The 20,818-nt window shown below is 40.6% G+C and overlaps 1 protein-coding gene across 2 annotated transcripts in view; it reads left to right on the top strand.

Annotated features, from left to right (window-relative positions):
* TRIM33 (tripartite motif containing 33) overlaps positions 1-20,818 on the top strand; it is a 134,395-nt gene that overhangs the window by 95,606 nt on the left and 17,971 nt on the right. For both annotated transcript variants that reach the window (XM_075615336.1, XM_075615337.1), the window contains exons 9-13: positions 119-363; positions 1,526-1,726; positions 5,538-5,741; positions 10,762-10,894; positions 15,474-15,537. In XM_075615336.1, the coding sequence (XP_075471451.1) occupies positions 119-363; positions 1,526-1,726; positions 5,538-5,741; positions 10,762-10,894; positions 15,474-15,537 (847 nt within the window). The remainder of the gene's footprint in view (positions 1-118; positions 364-1,525; positions 1,727-5,537; positions 5,742-10,761; positions 10,895-15,473; positions 15,538-20,818) is intronic.

Genomic DNA, 20,818 nt, shown 5'->3' with positions numbered 1-20,818 from the left:
AATGCAAGTCTGTGACCGTTTACACAGGATCAAACTCAGGTACCCCTTTTCAGAGTTGAGCAAGTATTGACCCAGATCTCTTGTGCCTCATGGCTGAGCTACTATGTGTTTTCCCCAGGAAATCTCGTTGTTGAAAATAAGCCAACTGCTTGTTTCGCACCCAATGTCGTAGTTGGTCAAGTTCCACAGGGTACAAACCACGTAAACAAAGCTCCTGCACAAATTAACCTGGCACAGCTCCGGCTCCAGCATATGCAGCAGCAGGTGTATGCTCAAAAACACCAGCAGCTCCAACAAATGAGGTTGACCCAACCACCTGGACAGCACCAGAGACAATCTGCCCCTCAAGTAATGCATCAGCAGGCAAGTACAATGCAAATTATAGGAAGAATTCTATCCTTGTCAAATTTTAGCAACCCAAGATGAGTGCATCAACATTTACATTGTATTTAACGTCGTTTCCAACATTCTGTGGTAGAGTACAATGGGTGTGTGAAGACAGTAGCACAAATTAAGTTTACATACGCTATTACAATACAGTAAGTAGGGGCCTTACAATCTAGAAGGGAGGTTGAATGCAATATCCATACAATAATACAGAATACTGTAATGACACAACAAAATCTGCAAGTGACGGATCATAACTGTTCCTGTCAAAACTAGCTTAATTTTTAGGAAATTGTATTTGAGGGAAGAACATGGAAAACTTCAGCTAAAACAAACAAAAAAATATAAATAGTTGTTTCCTGTTAAATGTCGGCTGCCCTTTAGCAGGCAGATTGAACTTTTTGATTTAATAAAATAAATGGTGACCAAAGGCATTCCACATTTAGCTGAAACATGTTCCTTGTGCAAGCCCCAGTTGTAAGTAGAAACTACTACATAGCTTTCTATGTAGGGCCGTGGAAAATTACACTTTAACTTCAACCCATAGTTCTCCGGAAATCTGTTTTGGTGGACCTATGTGTATTGCAAAAAATGATTACCAAATCCAGTAAGCAGGGATTCCTTTTAAATGCATTCCTTATGACAAGGGAGGTTACCCTGTCCTTAACAAATATGAATGGAAATCTACAATTCACTGGGAGAAGTAGTTAACTTGATTTGACGGTAAACCATTAGTTCTCAATCCTTATTTCCTTGGTGGTACCCTAGTCTTACTTTAAAATTACCATGAACACACTTATTCGTGTGATTCTCCTGGTTTCTATACAAGTGCCATGCGTAAAGGTTTTACAGATGGGGTTGACTGTAAATTCAATTATTTCTCTAACCATTTTTTTTTTAAAGCAGCATTGCAAAATCCCTCTACTATATTTAACAGTGCCACCCATTTTAAAACTACATCGTTTTTCTCATTTCTGGAAATATCCGTTGCTTAAAATTTCCCATTCACGCTCACTGCGTCTTTGTATAACATTCTGCTTGTCTTGCTCTAATTTTGTGTCACAAAAATCACTGGTGCAAACTCTGAGTCCAAGCTACTTTTGTAAAAGCAATAACCTGAAGATGAAACCTTTTGCAGCCTCCAAGGTTAATCAGCATGCAGACAATGCAGAGGGCGAATATGAACTGCGGACCCTTCCAGGCGCATCAGATGAGGATGGCGCAGAATGCGGCGCAGAATGCTGCACAGAATGCTGCACAAAACGCAGCCCGAATGCCAGGTATCCCTCGTCACAACGGACCTCAGTACTCTATGATACAGCCTCACCTTCAAAGACAAGTAAATAATTTTATATTCTACATTACGGGACTAGTCTAATGCATAACTTTAGTGTTCCGGAAATTAGTTTTGCAGATTTAGAAACAAAAATGGAAAAAATGAAAAGCAGCGGTTAGTCCAGTACATTTGTGGAGTTGAAAGGGTAAGAATGCTTAAAATACTTTTATCTTTCAGCTCCAAATGCAGAAGACATCTGCAGTAGAAAATAAGCATTTGTAGCAGAGTGGTTCACAAACATTTGCATTGTATGTTGGTGCACCATCAGAAATATAACTTATATCTGACAGTGAAGAAGGAAATCTTGCATGAACAGACTGTTCTCATTTATAAGCCTCATGCAGTATGTAAACCAGCAAATTTTGTAGATGTTTTGAAATGCATAAAAAATTGTATTACGAAAAAATCTGAGATTGGCGCAGACTGCTTAGTCTTAAAATGTCAGACGTAGAGTTTAAATGGTGGTCAGCCAGCCTAAATACAATTTGTATGCAAACCTGACTGAGGTACCATGAATCTAGTATTACAATGGAAACTATTAAGGTAGGAAATAGAGAGCATTTTTAAAATCTCGTCGGTTATTGACACTTATTTTCTTAATTTAGTGCACTGCGTTAACGGTCAAATAATACTTCTGTCCCACAACCTTCTACGATCTGTAACCCCATTTTCTTGCTGTCACATTGGTGCACGCTTTAGAAATCCTATAGCATAAGGCTATCATTTATATACTTCCTACAATGTAGACATGTGAGCCTATGCATTGTACTGTCCAGCAATTATTAAAAAATAAACATGAGTCACATACATGGTGCATACATATACATATGTACATGGTGCATATACTACCCTTTGGTTTTCAATGCTTCCCTCCGTTTACTGCTTTTAAACAACGGAGTGCCAACATGTAATTTAGTGCTTGTTTGATAATGCAGATTGAAAAATCAAAATGCATTAAAGCACTCGTTTGCTTTTTCAGGTGCAGTCACCCTGAAAGAGAAACTATCCGCTTAAATAGATACATATAAGGGATGTAATGCCCCCCTGTATACTCTATATAAACGAGATTGCACAGATCTGGTCTAATAAGATGAAATTGTATAACATCCAAGAAAGTGCTAAGAATATTCGCCTTCAAATAATATATGGAATGGACCAGACAAGTAGTCTTTCATTTTCACCCACCTTACTAATGACCTACCATATTTCTAATTTTGCATACAACCCAGATATTACAGATGTCTTCTGATGTGATACTTCATTATTGGCTAATATGTTTGAACATATATTTAAAAACACTTACTTTTCTTAACAATTTACCCAAATATGTAGAGAGAAAGTAGTCTGTACTGAATCACATTTCTGTTACGTATTCCTTCATCATTCTTTAAATGAACTGTGCAGTAGCGATTTTCCTTAATGAATGAGTGCAACCAAACTTGTAGAACTCCTAGAATATTTTTGCTTCTTTGCTTCCAGTGCTTTGTAAAATAAGAGGCTAAAAAGTCAATATAGAGGTCATTCCGGACCAAATTTATAAAGCCGTATTACTCCATAAGATGCCTTCCAGACCAACTTGGTAAATATGGCCTCTTACCGCTCATTCCAGTGAATGGGCTGAAAGCAGTATTATTCTATGACCCTTTCAGGGTCAGGAGGCAGCTTCGTAAATATGTCCTTTTTTGCCTGTTCACGTCAAAGGGGCTATAAGGTGTCTCTTAGAATAGCACTTTTCAGTAAATATGGCCTGTAACACTTCTGTATCTGTTTATAAATTTTTCTTTTCCGTAAATGTTTTAATCAGAAATTATAAACGTTCAATTCCACATGCACCTTTTTTATTTCTGTGCCAAATTGAGAAGCTATTTGCAAATTTAAAGTGATCTGACCCTGTAGTGCTACACCAAAATGAAGGGAAATGACTGCAAATAGCATAACTTTGTGTAAATGCATCACACGTGCCTCCGGCAGCAAAACATTTAGAAACAATTCTGAGTGACTCAGGTGGTGTCTCTAGAGGGTAAAACCTGGTCCTGCACCTCCTGCAAAAATGTGAGTTTAGTAGGACAGGATTGCTGCTTTAATCCTTTCACTGCGCTGAGGCCTACAATGCGTTGCAGGCCCGATCTGGAATTGAGAGGTTAAGGCTTGGGTCTCGTTGCGACCGCGTGCGCGTTCCCCGCCATCACATGGTATCCTCCCGAGCCGGTCCCAGTCTATCCTCACTGCACAGCTGACTACATGCTGTGACGCGTCAGCCTGCTGGAGCTACCAGCTCCTTGTATTTTGCAGTGCTGACGTGTCACGTGGTGCACAAGTTCAGCCAATGAGGAGGGGAGGAGGGTTGTGGAAAAGCTCCGAGGCATTTATCTCTGGTAATGAAGCAGCCAGTTCTTGGTAGCAGAGTCCTGCTGCAGGCTCACAGGGGATACATGTATTTACTTCCTGTCCTCACACTGACATCTCATTTACATGCAGGGCCTGGGGGACGGGGCTGTGTCCATGTTTTACAGATATATTCCACTCCAGCACACGGACACCCAGGTCATGGCTGCGGCCCCCCTCGTCATGGCCCCGCCCACCCAACCCGTCTGGCCACTCCCCCCACCCCCGCTCCAAAAAAAGTTTCCTGCAGATCGCGGTGCAGTGAGTTGCACGCGCCGCCGGCAAGTAAGACTGCCGTGCGGACGCGTGCAGCGGGGCCTTAGCCTAAGGCAGATCACTAAAATAATGCCCAATTTCAAGGCATTCTTGTTTTTTATTTGTTTGGAAGGTAAATTACTTTTACTTAGTGGGTAAATGTTTTTGATCCCCCTCACCCCCCTGTAATTATTTGTGTAGCGTTTTCACTGATTTGGGTTTCAAGCAGTGTTCTTTTAATTTTGAGGAAATGGTTTTGGCTCAATATATTTTGCACTGAAGCCAGAGATCTTGACTAATTGAAACAAAACATCGATATTTTGGGTTTTTCATTATCCTCTATAATATTCTTTGCTAATCTTTGCAGCTGTTGCAAATTTGCACTCATTGGAAAGCAGGACTGCTTTGTGGTTTGATTACATGAGAATAGTTCATAAACAAAGTAATTGGTTTTAATGTAATAGAATGCTATAGATGTGTAGTTTGTTTAGCAGATTAAATACGAAAAGACAATATTATGAAATGCATGCCTTTTCTCTAGGATTCTTTTTAGTGTAATTTGTTTGCTAGAGCATATTTGTCTGCTTGTATCTGCAAATGCACACATGTACGGTTGTATTATTTCTGTGAACACCCTATTGTGCTCGTCACTTTGAATGCTCTTATGGCTGTTGGGCAAAGCAGTGGTAGCGATGTGATTTATAGGTCCTCCACCCATTATGCACCCATTGTGTATTCTTGCATAATTTGCCTTTCTTTGTCACTTGGGAGTGAAGTACACAGGTAAATATAAAATGTAGAACTATTACAGAAGCTCCACAAACCATGAAATCTTTGCTTTTATTCAGTATATTAGTTTAGAGAAGCCAATTAGATTGTTGAAATGTTAACAGAAGGTTGTTTTTCTGTCCGTGTTTGCAGGATTTGACCGTCACATTTTTTTAAAATGATTCCTGGCCAGTATGTGAGTAGTTTCTGACGATTAGGCCTCTATTTAACATATAAGAGCTTCCCTGTGCTGGAGAAGAGGGGGCTAAAATGGGACATTCAAATGGAGTGGGCTAAAATGCTCTCCAGTACAGGGAAGCATCCGCACAGTACATTACATAATGACTTTCTGGGTCTTCTGTGACAGACCTATATCCATAATGTCTTTTTTCTGTTTGTCTTCCAGCAACATTCTAACCCAGGGCACGCAGGGCCTTTTCCTGTTGTCTCAATCCACAACAACACAATCAACCCAACTAGCCCTACTACAGCAACCATGGCAAATGCAAACCGTGGTCCAACCAGCCCATCTGTTACATCCATAGAACTAATTCCATCCGTAACAAACCCAGAAAACCTTCCCTCTCTGCCAGACATCCCACCCATCCAGGTTAGTAGGCCAGTGCATATTCTGCAAAGAAAACCGAATACAAATGCCTTGTCTTTAATTTTTATACATTTTTTATTTGTCAGAGACCCTCTGGATTTCTGATGCATATGTACTTTATTTTACTATTCGCTCTGTCTTCATTTTATTGGTTGGTATTTTTGAAGCACTGTATTCCTAATTTAGGAGGGTTTAGTGCAAATAAGTCCCATTGTTACACGCAGTAATAAATTAAATGAACTGATAAGAATACTGTAGATACATTCATTTGACTCTGTAAGGTCACAAATTAGCAGACACTGGGATTTGAGAGAGGTTCATCTGCTTGGAAGTCCGTGACATTACCCTAAACTAATGCTATAGCAAAGTTGCATTGGTACACAGACGCTTTGAAACAAACTGTGCCTACCCTCCCGATTCTTTCTTTATATGTATATATGTATATGTTTATATTGGAGAAAGAGATGGGAACCTATAAAGATAAGAAATTGCATTTGACGTATTGGCGACCCCTTATCTTAGAGCATGTTAGCTGATGTCTTTGCTCTGTGCTGGTTTTACATGATTCCCTGCCATGCTTGTACCAACACCTGGGTGTTTAGCAGTACAACTGTGTGAATGTTGTTAGAATAAATCCTTCATCACCTCTATTATTGCAGAGCTTAGAGCTACTGTCTCGCACATCCTGTCCCTATATATATATATATACACACACACACACACACACACACACACACACACACACACACACACACACACACACACACACCTTTCTAATCTACTCCCCCCTCCATCAGCTTTTCTTTATTGGGCTAATACTGATATTAATTTATTTTCCACTGTTCCAATTTGCGACAAACTATTTTATAAGATGACCCTGAATTTAGCAGCTTTGCTATTCCTCCATATATCCATAGAATAAGACATATGGCTGAATATTTCATAGTATGATGTTCTTTTGCAGACTTTTGGTTTGTAGTATTATTGCGACCTCTAAGCACTTTTTTTGTTCCATATGTTGTAATTCGGGTATAGTGACACCCACAATACAATATACTTAAGGCTCTGTGCCTGCCAAGTATTTGCATTACTAGTGTGGAAAATTGTAGGCTCACCCTATCTGTAAATATATTTAAGCCACACCCAGGGCTCTGTCTGAACATGAAGGAGAAAAATAAATCACATTGGTTGGAATAACCTCCCAGAGGGGGTGGTGGAGGCTATTACAGTACAGAAAAAGAAGAATGCTGGGGTAAACACATCCGTCATTAGGAAAGACCACAAAGAAACTTATGGGCTCTGAAGTTTCACAACAAATAGTAATTGACAGGAGCAGAGAATCATTTGGCCTAGCTAATGCTGTTTTTGTGGAGGTTGGAGTCCCATTGTGCAGATAAGTTAAATGGAGTACAATTGACACGTGCGTCTTTAGGATGAAAGTTATTGCCCTGGTAGTGAGAAAAGATTAGTTAGAACCTGGAACAACTGTAGGGTAAAAGGTGCCCCATCCAATTACTTTTTTGGGAACCTCAAATGCTACAGAATATTAAAATGTATGGTTTTACCTTTGTCAAGTTGTCACTAGAAACAATAAACAAAGTACAGTATTTACAGGTGCTGGAATAGAGTAGTTTGCAAAATAAAAATCAATATTTTTTAATATGTTATCTTTGTAGTGCTACAGTGTGGAAAGGAAAGGTTGTGTACAAATCTATTAGTTACATTGTAGATGAGGGTTGAAAAAGGCATACGTCCATCAAGTTTGACCTAATGCTAAATTTAGACGAGAGAAACGTTATCCTATATTTGTACTTACGGTATATTGATCCAGAGGAAAGCAAACCAAACAAACCCTGTGAAACATAATCTAATATCTCGCAAGGGGGGAAATAAATTAATTCCTGACTCCAAATATTGGCAAGATCCCTGGATCAACAGCCTTCCCATGTTTACTTATTTGGTATATCCCTGTATACCTTTCTTTTCTAAAAAGATATCCAAATACAACTGATATGCTTGTTTAAACCTAAAGTAAAAAATGGTAAGGTGCATTAAAGGTGATAACATGTATAATTAAAGAAAGAAAACAAATCCCCTATTAGGTGCACTCATAACCAAAATAGCGGGATGTGAATCGGTTAAAAACTAACTTTTATTGTGTGTATATGCATGCATGCATGCATACATACATACAGTACACCCACATACACACCCCACACACCCCACACACACATACATACATACAGTACACCCACATACACACCCCACACACACATACATACATACATTCATACACCACATATACACACCCCACACACACGTACACAGTACACACACAGTACACACACGTACACAGTACACACACGTACACAGTACACACACGTACACCGTATACACACACAGTACACACACGCACGCACACCTACGTACACAGTACACACGTACACACGTACACACAGTACACACAGTACACACAGTACACACACGTACACAGTACACACACAGTACGCACGCACGCACGCACATGTACACAGTACACACACGTACACAGTACGTGTACACATATACACACACGTACACAGTACGTGTACACATATACACACACACACACACACATATAAAGACCTGTGTGTGTATATATAGCGCACACACATATACACATACCTCCGTGCAGTGAGAAGCACACCCACCGGGAGGAGGGGGTGGGAGCAGCGTGTCTTGTCTGCAGCTCCTGTCTCTCACAGCACAGCATCTTCAAAGATGCTTCCTCCTCCACATTGGCACTATGGTAATACCGCAATAACTCATCTCCAACATCGGCACACCGTCAGATGTTATTGTGGTATTACTATACCAGTATATCGCACAACCCTAGGGTGTCGTCATGGTAGCTAGCTTTATTATTTTAATAATTTAGTATGGAGACATCTGTTGGAAAAGGTAAAGATTACACTCAAGTAGAAATCGATTACGTTTTTCACTGATTTCATTAGTAATTTTTAGTTCAGGCATTTCGCGTCAAGGCACTAACATGAGGGACAACTATGCGTCCAAACAGATCTTTCCAAAACAAGTCAATTAAATAAGGATAATCCCATATATACGGGATGTCTGGCTACCCTATTCTGTGCGAAATTAAATTCATGATCACAGCAGCTACTAAAAGATTAGACATGAACACTGAGGGGTGTCTGTTCCAAAATAATGGAAATTATCCCGGATTCTTTAAGAAAATAATTTAAAGCCAGTTGATGCGGGAGACCAGGTTTACCAACACCTTTTTATAATGGGATCATTGATTGAGCAAATCAAGGAGGTAAAATAAATTGCAATTTATTTCAGGAAAAGACATGCACACAATGTAACACAATTTACAGGGTTAACACACTTGCTGGGAACGGGGCTAACGAATAAATCTATCCTTTAAACGAAATTCACAAAAATGACCTCTCTAGGAGCCCTTTCCAATGACCGGTAGGTACTCACGAAAGTCCTGGAACTGATTTCGGCATGCAATGCCAGACGCGACCTCTACTTTCTTCAGAAGAATTCTTGAGTCAAAACCTTTGAAGCCGTCTCGCGTCTATTTGCCGCTGATGGTTTGGCGCTTGGAATCTGCACTCCTGATTGGCTGCAAGGCTCCTTATGGGTTTCAGTGTCCCATTCACAAACTTCTACAGCCTATCAGAGCGTGGGAATTCTCTTGCCAGCTAATCACCGATTTGCCAGTATTGTAAAGCCGTGTGGGCACCTTTTCTCATTTTGCAAATGGGCGTGTGCCAACCTGGCACATCTGCCTCTTTGCATACTGAGTCTACCTGCTGTCTGGGCTCTGGCAAATGGTGGCCGGATAGCCCTGTGTTAGCCTAGGATGCGGGTACTCAAGCAGAACTGTAGTACCCCTCCTGTTCTAACACCTTGGCATCCCTGAGACTTTCAAGTCCAGACTCCGCACAGTCCCATAGGCACCAAGCTTGGTAGCCATCTGGTCTCTCTGAATCCATGACTTGGAAATCCCACAGTTCATTTACAGGTTCAGTTCATATACCTATTAAATATAACTGTTTAATAAAATATATTGTGTCCTATCTTTTGTGTGATAAAATATATAAGTCCCTGTTCTTGTGTCAGGGATGGTGAGAGTATATATTGCCTACACTCACTAGCCTCATTCTTAGCACACTTTAGAAATAACTGTTAAACCTTTTACACACAAGAAATCACTCTCCGCTTTCACTTAGCTGGAGCACACCCTGAACCCATAGACCAGGTCCAGGGTACCTGGTCATGTATCTGGGCACCCTACCTTATAGTTGGGTCCCCTCTTTATACTAGGGACACCCTGTATGATTGCAGGTATACATTAACCCCTTCATGCCCGTTTACCTTGTCTGAAAGATGCTGTAGCAGGAATCCTGGCGGTGACTTGTAAGATGGTTTCAGAATCAGTTTGCCCGGAGCAATGCGCTTGGCTGCATCCGAGAATCTCACTCGATTCCCGGATCCAACTCTTGGGGTTATCCAAGAACTCCGGAACCCCGATACATACACATTCTGTATAGACTTTCTCTGGCAAACCCACCCTGAAACACAAACAAATCTTTAATGTCGCATAATTTGGTCACAGTAATGCATTTAGGACATCTGGGTCCAAGAGCTGATACTTTAGGACTTCACGGATCAGGGGTAACCAAGTGGGCTAAACTTTTATTAGTAAGCCAAGTTACCCCTTCACCGCCACACCAGTCATGACCTGATATGCAAATGCTGAGCTCATGTCACTGAGAACTCTACACTTGCCTAGATGCATATAGATGTAGCCAGTATTATTGGTCCTAATAATAATATAACATCCTGATATAACTCAGAATGTCACAAGTTTCCACATGAATCAACGGCCGAGATTGTACAGAATATCACAACATATACAAACAGTGGGAGCAATGAAGCCCGCTACATCTATAGATCTGAATTAATAATTAAAACGTGCCTTGGTTAAGATTGATTTCCTTCTCTTTTTCAGCTGGAAGATGCTGGTTCCAGTAATTTAGACCATCTACTAAGTAGATACATTTCAATTGGACATCAGCTCCCGCATCCGACAAACACTATGAACCCTTCGCCGGGACCCTCCGCTATGTCACCTGGGTCTTTAGGTATGCAGTGGTTTATTTTCATATGGTTCCTTATGTCCATATATATTTCTCATTCTTAAGAATTCATGGCTTGAATTGTCATCAGAACAGTTGGTTTTAGAATTTTTATTTTTTATTTTTAAACCGCGATGTTTAATTAAGATTTCAAGGTTTGTAAGATACAGAAAATGGTATGGGGAAAGAAAAAGAAAGTACCGTACAAATAGATGCAGTGACGCAGCTAAATGTCCAGAACACATCAGAATTTCTACCCTTTGTCAGAAATTGATTTGTTTGAGGCTATAGGAAAAAGCATATATGACCCAGATTAGTTATTACTCGACATAGAAAAGAAAGGACCTTATCTACACTTAAAACAAAAAAAAATGGACCAAAACCCTTGGGTCATTTATAAATTTTCTCCAACCCCCTTTTTATGAATTGATAGAATAGTTTCATAAGCGTGTGAGCTTGTCAATCTACATAATTTTCCAGGCTTGATTTTGTTTTACTGGAGAAAGTGTGGGTGGTGGTTGTTCATTCCACATGGCGACTAGACCATATCATATTCCTTAAAGGATCTGCTCAGCAACATGGCCCTCGGGTCAGGTGTTATATAAAGATCCAAAATGTTTTTGATAGTCATGGATTTAATTCCATATTTGGCAATATTTCTTGATAAGACTACCAAATGGGGGTGTAAGGTACAAGTATGGTTTAGGAAACCGCTGACAATTGGGCTGAAGTGAATTGACACCATATAAAACATAAGTTTTATATGCATCCTTCACTGTGGAATGGATGGAACATTAAGACGCCGCTTCAAAGATCGTCTTCTACTTAAAGTTGAATTCAAAAACCAAGTTTGATTCCATTTGCTTCAGTTCTTGATAATCAGAAGAATTTAAAACAATGAGGTAAGGCCCCTTTGTAGTTGAGCATTTATACATAAACTTCAAGCCAAGTTGTTGAGGTTTTGGTGCTATGGGTCTTGGCATATCTGCTTTACAGGTACTTAAAGATTTCTCCTTTCGAAAGACCAAATTCTGCAGATATTGTATCAGAGCATAACCAATCAGAGCTTCTGCACGAAGGAGCAGTAAGCAGATTGGATAGCGGGCCGTGACGTCATGGGTTTGGCACGAACAGGGTCTGTATTTAGACACTGGGTGTCTAATGCACTAATATACATCTTGATTAAGGGCACACGGCCCGAAACGCGTAGATGTGTGCTTCGTGAGCTCTTTAGGGGTTATGTTGTATCCAGATCAAGATTAAAGGATTAATTTTACTGTGAGCCTCCTCCTGTCTTTTTGGCAGTGCACTGCCTTTCTCCATTTTATCAAAGCTTTTAAGTTGGCTTTTTGACTAAAGATCCCTAATTCTGTAAATACCTCTCGATGACCAAGCTTTAAAACGATGATTTGGGCCTGGTCTGAATTTGCGCTTCCCCCACCAGATAGGTCTGAAATGAGAGATTTACTGATTCTGGTTTTTTTTTCCCTTCTCAGATATTAGTGATGTACCGGGTACCCGGAAATTACCTGGAACCTGGCCATATTTAAAGTGTCCGGGACCGGCCCAGGGTACTGGGATCTGGTGCCGGGTAATTTCCATTCTGCTCTGCTCCCTCGGTCCTCCTCTTGGAGAACGGCAGGAGGAGAGCAGCAGAAGACTTAACTGCAGCTGGCGGCAGAGGGTGAGGACCACAGCGACATCCTGGTGGCGGTGGGAGTAGCGGAAGACATCCTTCAGGTGGTGGCTGCAGAGAACGTCATTCTTCAGTTGGTGGGAGCAGTAGAAGACATCTTTCCCTAGCCGGTGCCTGTAGGAGCAGAGGAAAATGGGACGAGCTGGAGTTTTACTATTGGACAACAGAGGAGGAACTGCACCAGAAGTCGCACTCCTTCCTGGCTGTCCAAAAGTAAAGCTTCCTGGCTGTCCAAAAGTAAAGCTCCTGCTCCGGTCACATGTTCCTCTGCTCTCACCGGCTGTGAAGGATGTCTTCCGTTGCTCCCAGTGTCTGAAGAATGATGTCCTCTGCTGCTCCCATCGCCACCAGGATGTCGCCATGGTCATCCTCACCCTCCGCTGCAGGTAAGTAAAAACTACCTGTCCGGGAATTTATTTATTTTTCCCGGATACCTGGTCATTTTTGAGACCCGGTTCAACACTACCAGATATAGAAGGAAATTGCTTGTAGGTCTTCATCACAAATAGAGATGTAGGGTGTGTATAGTATTATCGGCAGCAAATTCATTTTCACTGAAGTGATTAATTAAATCTATTCGTTACCAGTCCTGGAAAACTCTCTTGAATATTTTAGCGTCTTGAGGAGAATTGTAAGGATTTGCTGGACACATCCCTAGGTATCGAGTATGAGTTCTTCCCGTTAGTCGGTCAAAGGTTTACAGGTTCTCTAGGTTAGTTAATGTTAAGGGCCTCAGATTATGTGGGGTTTCTGTTGAAGCCTGGTGGTTTGTCACATATATTTTAAGGGAGATTAAGGGTTTGGACACAGTTAAAAGATTATGGGTTGCAAAGAGTTAATGTATATGCTTGTGATTGCAATTTAAAAACAGTTGTCAAGGTTATTCCTTATTTGAATGGCAAATGGCTCCATAACTAGGGAATAGAATGCAGATGGGGCAGCCCTGACACGTGCCTCTCTTGATTTGAATATTTCTAGAGGAAACACTGGCGTATATTACTTTGGCTAACGGGAGGAAATTGCATGGAGAAACTGGCCAGGGTTTTTTAAAAAACGAACTTGAGTTCTTAATATAGACCATTTCTTTGCTATCTTTTGTCTTTAAATGGCTATAGTACATCTTGTAAACTTGAATACGCTATAGATGTAATAGCACACAAGCTTTCAAAACCTCATGTCGGTCTGTTTAAAGGTATCCTAACTTGAGACAATCCTACATTTCTCCAGGATCAATATATAAACGTTGCTCTAGGTCAGAATTAGAAATGCCTACTCTTTCCCTTAGCTGATTGCTCTATATTAGAGTTAAAAACATTAAAAATCTTTTAGCATGAATATTAGCATAAATATATGAATATGCTACAGTAGCCGTAGGTACAGTGCTGGCCCTCCAGAAGGTGATCAGCGCTTAAGAGTAGTATTGTAATGTATGGAGAGTGACCAATTTCATGTTGAAAGTTGAACACAGTTGTCACTCTTAATACGTCACCACGTTCTTCTGAGCTGATGCTCTTGACCGGTGCAAAATTCACTGAACTGCGTATACGAAGTTAAGTGTTAAACTTGGTGCTTATTCATATTCTTACGTGGGCTTTCTCAGCACGGATTTTCTATAACTTGCTATATAAATTGATGCCTAACTAAGGCTCCGTGGTCCTTTTTTCTGTCAGGTGAAAAAGTAATTTCTGCCTTTAATACCTTCAGAAACTTGTACAATTTAACATGGAAATAACCACACAACTTCTTTTTGCCAATTTTGTTGAATTCACAATTTGTTCACATCCTGCAATAAATGGCCCTTGCTGTGTTACTTTGTACCAATTTGCTATCTTGTCAAACTTCACATTTATTCTGCGAGTTTTTTCTTTTTTCAACTGTAGAAATAAATGTCAGTACTGTCCTACTTCTGTCTAAACAATAGCAACAACAGAATTATGATCCTTTATGTATCCAACAGTAGTGGACAGAAATACATATTGTTATACACAACAAAGTCAGTGTTTTTCAGAAGAGCCACAGTTCTGATTTTAAGTTTCAGTCTGCGGTGATTAGTTTTCTGCGCAGATCTTAATTTGCTGTGAGCTCTCTTCTTGCCGTTTCCGCCGCCGTTTCATTCAGGAGATGAAACATTTGAAATGTTGCGGGTCTGGAAGGTGAAAACGGAGCTCTCATTGGAGCCCAGTGCAGTGTGAGTTTACTTTGGATGCAAGTGATTAAGCATGTCCTGTTAAAAAAACAATTAAAAACATCTTAGAGGGTAAGATACTAACATTATATAAAACTACTAGTTGCCTCTGGAGGGGAGGGTGTTTTTGGTAGTTTAAAATAAGTGATTGATCACGGGTGTCCTTTTCATCCTAGTTTGATTCATTCCAGCTCCTGAATAACTAAGTAACTATTCCAGCGCCTGAATAAATTAATTGTATCACTGCAACAAGTTGATTTGTATCACTATTTAAATATTTCTATGGTTTTAGTTCAAACTTCTTGTATTTCTAACCTTTTTTATTTTTAGGATTACTTCACCTTGAATCCTTAGTGGGCAAAAATTACATTGTGCGTGACTTAACTACTATTGGCACTCCCTTTGTTCACTAAAGTAAATGGTTCACAATTCTTGCTGAGGTTGACGTTGAGATACACAAGTGCAAAAAAACTTTGTTGGCATGAACAGCAGCTCTCATTTGCATCCCTTGATAAATAGAAGTCTGTGTCTGGTTGCATCTTGTTTTTTTGCGACAAAATAACATACCTGGTAACTCCTTTAATAATGTCAGTACAAATTCTTGATAGTGGGATGGAGAGGAACAGGGATTTCTAATAGCGGCTGCTTGTGAAATGTGGCCTGTGCACTATACGAATTTTTAAATGTTCATGTTCCGTTTCCAGGCTTGTCTAATTCGCACACTCCAGTGAGGCCACCCAGTACATCAAGCACAGGCAGTAGAGGAAGGTGAGTTCGCGTGTGTTTTTTTTTTTTTTTTTTTTTTTTTTAATACGTTTTATTAAAGTTTGTACAAACCTTTCATAGTGACAGGTGCTCCTTTACAAAATGTCATTTCGACAGAAGGGGAGCGCAGATTCGCTACAAAAAAAAAGATAACCTATATAGTTGATGTGTCTTGGTGGGAATCCGTGATGTAAATCAAGGGAAGGGGATTACACTCACATTTGCCAAATAAAAACGAGCATTTTGATAGACACATACTCTCTGAAGGGAGCTTCTGGGACTGGAAAAGTAAGCAACCCTATACAATTGGTCCAATGACAGTACGTTGGTCAGATGATCCTCGGAGCAATAGAAGACAAATTTATAACTAAAACAATAAAATGTACATGCACAGCTCCACATAGAACACCCCGGTGGTGGTGCCATACTCTGGACCTCTGCCATGTTGCTGTGCTTGTTCCAAGGGATCGTGCAGCTGGCTTTGTTTTCCTCGCAATCTCAGCGCACTTCGGCTTCTGGATACGTACCTGGAAGTGGTTCTCTCGACCTTCCTTCCCTTCTGCTGCAAGGTTTCTTACCTTTCCAGTCTCAGAAGTTCCTAAGCTCTTTTCAGTGTGTCTCTGAAAATGCTCGTCTTTATTTGGGAAATGGGAGTGTAATCCCCTTTGCTTGATTTACATCACTGATTCGAACAATGACGTATTACACTATATATGATTTTTTTTAACTTTTGGACGTGAATCTGCACTCCCCTTCAGTCAGATTCCATTGCCAACAGAAGAACCACAGGAACAGTTCTTATATTGGAGTTTTTGAGCTGGTTCAAGATTTATTCACTTGTTCATATAGCATATTGTTTGTGGCACTAGCACTTTAACATGCAAGTTTTTCATATATTTATTTCTTTTGTTTATTCAATGAATTTTTTTTGTACTAAGCACACAACTTCAGAACAAGCTTTTTTTTTTACACTTTTGTTAAGTTAAGTATGCATATGTATCCTGCTTATATAAAAGGTTTATGCTGTTTTCTCCTTTGTCCCCTTTGACCGTGCACACTAATGGTGATTTGTTCCCTCCTACTTTGGGGTAGGATCATCCTTCCAACTTTTTAAAATGATTCTGTGACCCTTTATTGGTGATCCTAGCAGCCTCTTGGATTGCCTTGGCCGCTTTACAAGCAGGCCCGTTTGAGTCCCCTGCAGCCACACTGCTAGCCGGGTGAGCACTGGTGAGCACTGCTGCACTTAAGCCCACTGCAGACAGCAGCAGCCCCTCCATGCTGATTCACAGGCTATGTAGACAGACCTGCAGAGGCCTCACTAGGCCAAACCGGATGTGCGGGTCCGTGGCCAGATATGACATGGGCATAGCTGCAAGGCAAGCTTGGAGTAGCATGGCAGCAGACCACTCCGTTCGGCTGTGGGGTCGATGAGTGGGGTGAATGTGGCATTGGCCAATTACAGCTCATTTCAGACATTTCATTTAAATGCTTTGGGGAAGACGACGTTTCTTTAACTGTGCATTAGCCCATATGAAATAGGGGTCTATCTGCGATCTGCTTGTATATTTTTATCCTGTTTTGTTTTTCTGTTTTTTTACACAGTACATTCTTAAATAATTGAAGTCTTTAAATAATTTATACTTTGGAGCCATTTTAAAGCCCGTGGCAGTGCTAAGTAGCTCTTATGAAATAACCGGGCCCCCGGTTATTTTTTGCTGCTTAGCACTACGAGTGCTTAAAAACTTTTTAAATTGTATACAATTCTAAGACATGGCATCAATATTTCTTTCTGTAGATGCTGCAGTATTTATAAAACCACTCTTGAGGTGCCTAATGCCACTTCAAACCCCTAACATGTAAAGAATGTGCCCATAAACTGCTTGACAGGTTTCATACAGGGTTACATTTTATTTGAGTGGAGTTTATCTGTACAAGAGTAGTTGTACAGCCCATATTAATGTGAGCGTTGTGGAAGTCGTTTTAATCGTAACTAAACCCATAATACTCATTCTGTTCAAGGATGTCTTCTCTCTACCCCTTTTGTATCTGAAGCACTCTCCAGCCTAAAAGCTTTCTCTCACTGCCCCACACCTCTGGAATGCCCTTCCCCTCACTTTCCGACTAGCGCGCACACACACACCACATTTAAGACCCATCTTAAAACACACCTCTTTAACAAAGCATATGAGTTGCTCTGTGACCATGGCTGATGCTGGACACCTCATATATCGACCGTGGCCCCTTGCAGACACTTACCAAAACATGCTCCTACTGTGTCTGTACATTCTTGCCACTTGGAGTCTAATCTCTTCGGGCAAGGATTTTTTTGGTTAGTTACTTTCATGTCTGAAGCGCTTATTTCCATTATTGTCACGTGTATTACTGCTGTGAAGCGATATGTACATGGATTGTAGTATATAAAGACATACATACACTTAACATGTTACTTGCAGATGTGGTATAGATGTAGCAAGACTAACTATGGCCATGCCAGCAGCTTCCCCAGCAGTATGTCATCCGTCCAACCCCCTTGATGACGTAGATCACTGAATATGTTCCTAAAGTATTTCTCCTCCTAATGCCCATATTTGGGCATCTACGTCATCAAGGGGGTTTAAATGTCCTTAACACTTGCACAGAGACTGCTTCTTACCTTAAGCATTCTGAACTGATCTGGGACTTCCTTCATCCACTCATATAGCTCCTCTACACTGGCCGACATCTTGTATATTGCGCGGCTGATGGATCTGAGAGAGTAATGCTTCAGGGGTCCCAGTCAGAAACATGGACTCCCGCAGCGTTAATCCTTTGTTTTCTGTGCCGCAATCACGACACCAAAACAGGAAGTCTTGTATGCATTTGTTTTTTTTGTTTCTTTGGTGCAATTAATGAACTTTATTTATCACTATAAATTCTTCTGCCACAATCAGGTTCCCAATGGGATATTGTGTTTTTTAATTGATTTAAGTTGGGTATATATTGGACCTTTAAACATGACATCCTGACCCCGTGAGCAAGTACGTTCAGTACGAAACACGTTAAGTGTTTTTTACTCCATCTTTTGTGGACGCCGACTGTCTGCAGAAGTGGTTACACCTGGTGTGGATACACGACGGGACTCTAGAGCAGCGATGCGCAAACTGGGAGGGCACAGGGTTTACAGAGGCACCGCGCGCTTCCCGATGGTACTTAAATTAAGTGCCGGGAAAGCGGCGAAGGCCTCTGTAAACGTCACTTACCTTGGCTGCTTCTTAGACATGTCGCCATGGTCATACTGCCGGCAGAGGGGCACAGGGAAAAAAGATTGTGCTCCCCTGCTCTAGAGCACCCTTCTTGCAAACGTTTTTGTTGACATTTTAAATAGACTTTTGTAATATGGCTGCTGGTACCCAGTGAGTTTAACGTATATGCAAGTGACTATGTATTTTCTTTTGTGATCAATTACTTTTACACTTATGTTTTTTCATATGCACACACACACACACACACACACACACACACACACACACACACACACACACACACACACACACACACACACACACACACACACACACACACTGTAGTACACATTACACATTACTGTATGTAGAAACGTTGACCCTGAAAACAGATGAGGACCGCATAATCTTTCATCTACACATTCTTCTACCTCTGGCAGAAGTCGCAGGCATTGTATTTCCCCCCCCCCCCCCCCCCTGGTTTTTGAAAACCTGTTTACTCATTGGATTTCCAATGTTCCCCACAGATACTGTGTGGAATATGAATCAAAATGGTGCAATTTGCTGCTAGACAGAAAACAAATGTGCATTTGCATCAATTCGCACAAGTGGCATATGTACTGTATGTATCATCTTAATATTCTTACATTTGGCGCAGATCTTTCAAGAGCAATCATTAGTGCCACCTAAAACATGGTGACTTTATTAGATACAAATCGGAAAAGTGCACCACTTTCTGGAGCAAATATTGATCCATCTCTAAATTCTATAACCACTCCCCAACAAATGGAGCAAACAATATAGCAACTCCCCATTATACATTGACGCAACGTTAAAATGATACAATTTAAGTTGTGTCCAGTTTACAACGTTTTGTACATCTCGCACTAAGCAGGTACAATCATAGGTGATCATGATGTGGGGAAGTTGTTGGTAGTCTCATCAAGTGTCTTTCATTTTAACCGAGGTACCCTGAAACAATCACCCACTCTTTTTTTTTTTTTTGAGATGTCTCAGAAAAAGCATCAACAAAACCCACTAACTGCTTCTCGGCAGGGTTACTGAAGAGAAATAACATGAAGGAGTTGAACGACTTTGGATAGACACATCCTATATGTGACATACGCCAGGGATCTAATGGGTTCTGCCCATATTCCTGCCTGCTGTGGAAGCTGTCCAAGTGAACCATGTGATACTTAACCTACAGACATAAACACTGGTTAGATAAATCAAAGATTCAGCAGCTTGTTTGTATATGTTAAATAACGTATTGGGCATTATACCCATTTGCCCACTATGGAGGAAATTCTATTCATTTTCATAATTTCCCTTTGGAATGCTACAATGCAATATCTACAGAGTAAAATTTGTTGAAAAGCACAGATGTTTGGTTTTATTTCTACTGAACTCCCATGATTGCACATTCAAGGGGGATATGGTGCATGTGCTCTTTGGTAAAGTGTCCCCTTTCATGTGCATTAGCGGCATAGGCATTCTCAAGCTGATATGTAAGGACTATACATTGAGCTGACCATCACGGTGCAGCAGAACTAACTCCAGGAGCAATCTTCTTTTTTTTTCTTTTTTTTTTTTTTTTTGTACTTAATTTTTTTATTTTGTTTAGACAGGAAAGGACAATACAACATTAGCTTGAGTACAGATAACAGAATGTATAAATCAAATACAGTGGTTCACTGGAACCTATACAAATAGAATGCTTATAGCATGTATCGGAGGTACTTCCTTTCTTATTGGTTAAACTTAAGTTTTATCCACCCATCTGTATACATGACCTGATTTCTCCTAATCAAATTAAATCAACTTGGTGTAGTGGTGGGTCTAGATCCTAAAGTATTAAGCGGGAGAAAGAAATGGGTAGACAAAAAAAGAAAAGAAGACTGGGGAGGGAAAATAGGGGTTCCCACGGGTTCTCCCCAGTGCTGCGTCTCAAGCCCGCCCGGGCCTCATAGTTATCCATGGGTCCCAGGTCCTGTAGAAACTGTCAGTGGACTGATTTAAAAATGCCGTCATATTTTCCATTTCCATAACCTCGTTAATTC

Source organism: Ascaphus truei, chromosome 9 (assembly GCF_040206685.1).
Source record: "Ascaphus truei isolate aAscTru1 chromosome 9, aAscTru1.hap1, whole genome shotgun sequence".
Classification (NCBI taxonomy): domain Eukaryota; kingdom Metazoa; phylum Chordata; class Amphibia; order Anura; family Ascaphidae; genus Ascaphus; species Ascaphus truei.
This window is presented reverse-complemented; position numbering and strand designations above follow the sequence as displayed.